General features: G+C 36.1%; 1 protein-coding gene across 1 annotated transcript in view; it reads left to right on the forward strand.

Moving 5' to 3' along the window:
* The window catches only part of TONSL (tonsoku like, DNA repair protein), a 32412-nt gene extending 29800 nt beyond the window's left edge, over window positions 1-2612 (forward strand). The window contains exon 7 of the mRNA XM_059848625.1: window positions 2592-2612. Within this exon, the coding sequence (XP_059704608.1) occupies window positions 2592-2612 (21 nt within the window). The remainder of the gene's footprint in view (window positions 1-2591) is intronic.
* Window positions 2613-3916: the final 1304 nt, after the last annotated feature.

Genomic DNA, 3916 nt, shown 5'->3' on the forward strand with positions numbered 1-3916 from the left:
GAAGTTTTTTTTGATTTTATGGGAATATTTTGGGGATTTTTGGGAATATTTTTGGGATTTTTTTGGTAATTTTTTTTGGACTTTTTGGGAATACTTTGGCTCATTCTTGTGAATATTTTGGGGATTTTTGGGGAATATTTTGGGGATTTTTTGGGAATATTTTGGTTGATATTTGGGGAATTTTTGGGATTTTTTGGGAATATTTTGGCTCATTCTTGTGAATATTTTGGGGATTTTTTTGGAAATATTTTGGGGATTTTTGGGGAATTTTTTGGGGAATATTTTGGCTGATTTTTGGGGAATTTTTGGGTGATTTTTTTGAGACTATTTTGGGGATATTTTGGGAACTTTTTGGGGATATTTTGGGGATTTTCTGGGAATATTTTGGGGATTTTTTGGGAATATTTTTGGGAATATTTTTGGGATTTTCTGGTAATTTTTAGGACATTTTGGGAATATTTTGGCTCATTCTTGTGAATATTTTGGGGATTTTTGGGGATATTTCGGGGAATTTTTGGGAATATTTTTGGGGATTTTTTGGGAATATTTTTGGGGTTTTTTGGGGAATATTTTGGCTGATTTTTGGGGAATTTTTGGGCGATTTTTTGAGACTATTTTGGGGATATTTTGGGAACATTTTGGAGATTTTTTGGGGATATTTTGAGGATTTTCTGGGAATATTTTGGGGATTTTATGAGAATATTTTTGGGATTTTTGGGGAATATTTTTGGGATTTTTGGGAATATTTTGGGGATTTCTTGGGAATTTTTTGGGGATTTTTGGGGACTATTTTGGCTCATTCTTGTGAATATTTTGGGGACTTTATGGGAATATTTTGGGGATTTTGGGGAATCTTTTGGCTGATTTTTGGGGAATTTTTGGGTGATTTTTAGAGGAGTTTTTGGGAATATTTTGGGGATTTTTTGGGAACATTTTGGGGATTTTTTGGGAATCTTTTGGCTAATTTTTTTGAGACTATTTTGGGGGTTTTTGGGGAATATTTTGGGGATTTTATGGGAATATTTTGGGGATTTTTTGGGAACATTTTTGGGATTTTTGGGAACATTTTTGGGATTTTTTTGGTAATTTTTTGGGGATTTTTGGCAATATTAATGGCATTTTGGGGGAATATTTTGGCTGATTTTTGGGGATTTTTTTGGGGATTTTTTGAGACTATTTTGGGGGTTTTTGGGGAATATTTTGGGGATTTTTGGGAAATATTTTTGGGATTTTTTGGGAATATTTTGGCTCATTCTTGTGAATATTTTGGGGATTTTTTGGAGAATATTTTTGGGATTTTTTTTGGTAATTTTTTTTGGACTTTTTGGGAATATTTTGGCTTATTCTTGTGAATATTTTGGGGATTTTTGGGAATATTTTGGGGATTTTTTGGGAATATTTTGGGGATCTTCTGGGAATATTTTTGGGATTTTTTGGGAGCATTTTGGGGAATGTTTGGGGAATCTTTTGGCTGATTTTTGGGGAATTTTTGGGTGATTTTTAGAGGATTTTTTGGGAATATTTTGGGGATTTTTTGGGAATATTTTGGGGATTTTTTGGAATCTTTTGGCTGATTTTTTGAGACTATTTTGGGGGTTTTTGGGGAATATTTTGGGGATTTTATGGGAATATTTTGGGGATTTTTTGGGAACATTTTTGGGATTTTTGGGAACATTTTTGGGATTTTTTTGGTAATTTTTTGGGGATTTTTGGCAATATTAATGGGATTTTGGGGGAATATTTTGGCTGATTTTGGGGGATTTTTTGGGGGATTTTTTGAGACTATTTTGGGGGTTTTTGGGGAATATTTTGGGGATTTTTGGGAAATATTTTTGGGATTTTTTGGGAATATTTTTGCTCATTCTTGTGAATATTTTGGGGATTTTTTGGGGAATATTTTGGGGATTTTTGGCAATATTAATGGCATTTTGGGGAATATTTTGGCTGATTTTTGGGGATTTTTTTGGGGATTTTTTGAGACTATTTTGGGGGTTTTTGGGGAATATTTTGGGGATTTTTGGGGAATTTTTGGGTGATTTTTAGAGGAGGTTTTGGGAATATTTTGGGGATTTTTTGGGAACATTTTGGGGATTTTTTGGGAATCTTTTGGCTGATTTTTTTGAGACTATTTTGGGATTTTTTGGTAATATTTTTTGGGATTTTTTGGGAATATTTTGGCTCATTTTTGGGAACATTTTGGGGATTTTTTTGGGAATATTTTGGGGATTTTTGGCAATATTAATTGGGATTTTTTGGAATATTTTTGGAATTTTTGGGGAATATTTTGGCTGATTTTTGGGAAATTTTTGAGTGATTTTTTGAGACTATTTTGGGGATTTTTTGGGAATATTTTGGGGATTTTTGGGGAATATTTTTTGGGATTTTTTGTGAATATTTTGGGGATTTTTTGGGAATATTTTGGCTCATTCTTGTGAATATTTTGGGGATTTTTTTGGGAATATTTTGAGGATTTTTGGGGGAATCTTTTGGCTGATTTTTGGGGAATTTTGGATGATTTTTAGAGGATTTTTTGGGAATATTTTGGGGATTTTTTGGGAATATTTTGGGGAATTTTTGGGTGATTTTTTGAGACTATTTCTCTGACTTTTTGAGGACTATTTTAGCAATATTTGGATGATTTTTGGGGGACTATTTTGGAATATTTCCAGGTGGAGGCAGAGATCCAGAGCTGGGATTTGCCACCGCTCCCGGAGCGCTACCAGAGAATCTGCGCCAGCCTGGGCCTGAGTGAGCCCCAAAAACCCCCCAAAATCCCCCCCAAATTCCCCCTTAAAATGACCCAAAAATCCCCCAAAATCCTCCCAAAAATCCTCCCAAAATCCCCCAAAAATTCACCCAAAATCGCCCAAAAATCCCCCCGAATTCCCCCTTAAAATGACCCCCAATCCCCCTGAAATTCCCCCAAAATCCTCTCAAAAATCCTCCCTGAAATTCCCCAAAAATATCCCAAAATCCTCCCCAAATCCCCCCAAAAATCTCCCCCAAATCCTTCCAAAATCCCCCAACATTCACCCCAAAATCCTCCCCAAAAATTTCCCCAAAATCTCTGAAGAATTCCCCAAAATTCCTCCCCAAAATTCCCCCAAAATCCTCCCAAAAATCCCCCTGAAATTCCTCAAAAATATCCCAAAAATTCCCCCCAAAATCTTCCCCAAATCCTCCCGAAAATCCCTAAAAATCTCCCCAAAATCCTTCATAAATGCCCCCCAAAATCCCCCAAATCCAATAAAAATCCCCCAAAATCCCCCCGAAAATCCCTGGAAATTTTCCAAAAATTCTCCTCAAATCCCCTCCCCAAAATGCCCCAAAATTCCCCAAAAATCCTCCAAAATCCTCCCAAAATTCCCAAAAAATATCCCCAAAACTCTCCCAGAAATTCCCCAAAAAATCCCCCCAAAATCCTCCCAAAATTCCCAAAAAATATCCCCAAAACTCTCCCAGAAATTCCCCAAAAAAGTCCCCCAAAAATCCCCCCAAAATTCACCCAAAATCCTCCCAAAAAAAAACCCCCAAAATCCCTGAAAATCTCCCTAAAAATCCCCAAAATTTACCCCAAAATCCCTCCAAAAATTTCCCCCAAATTTCCCCCAAAAAGCCCCAAAATTCACCCAAAAATTTCTCCAAAATCCCTGAAAAATTCCCTAAAATTCCTCCCTCAAAATTCCCCTAAAATTTCCCCAAAAATGACCCAAAAATATCCCAAAAATTCACCCCAAAATCCTTCCAAAAATCCCAAAAATCTCCCCTAAATCCTTTCAAAATCCCCCCAAAACTCACCCAAAATCCTCCCCCAAAAAACCCCAAAATCCCTGAAAATCTCCCAAAAATCCCCAAAATTTACCCCAAAATCCCTCCAAAAATTTCCCCAAATTTCCCCCAAAAAGCCCCAAAATTC

The sequence above is a fragment of the Haemorhous mexicanus genome, chromosome 1 (genome assembly GCF_027477595.1).
Source record: "Haemorhous mexicanus isolate bHaeMex1 chromosome 1, bHaeMex1.pri, whole genome shotgun sequence".
Taxonomy (NCBI): domain Eukaryota; kingdom Metazoa; phylum Chordata; class Aves; order Passeriformes; family Fringillidae; genus Haemorhous; species Haemorhous mexicanus.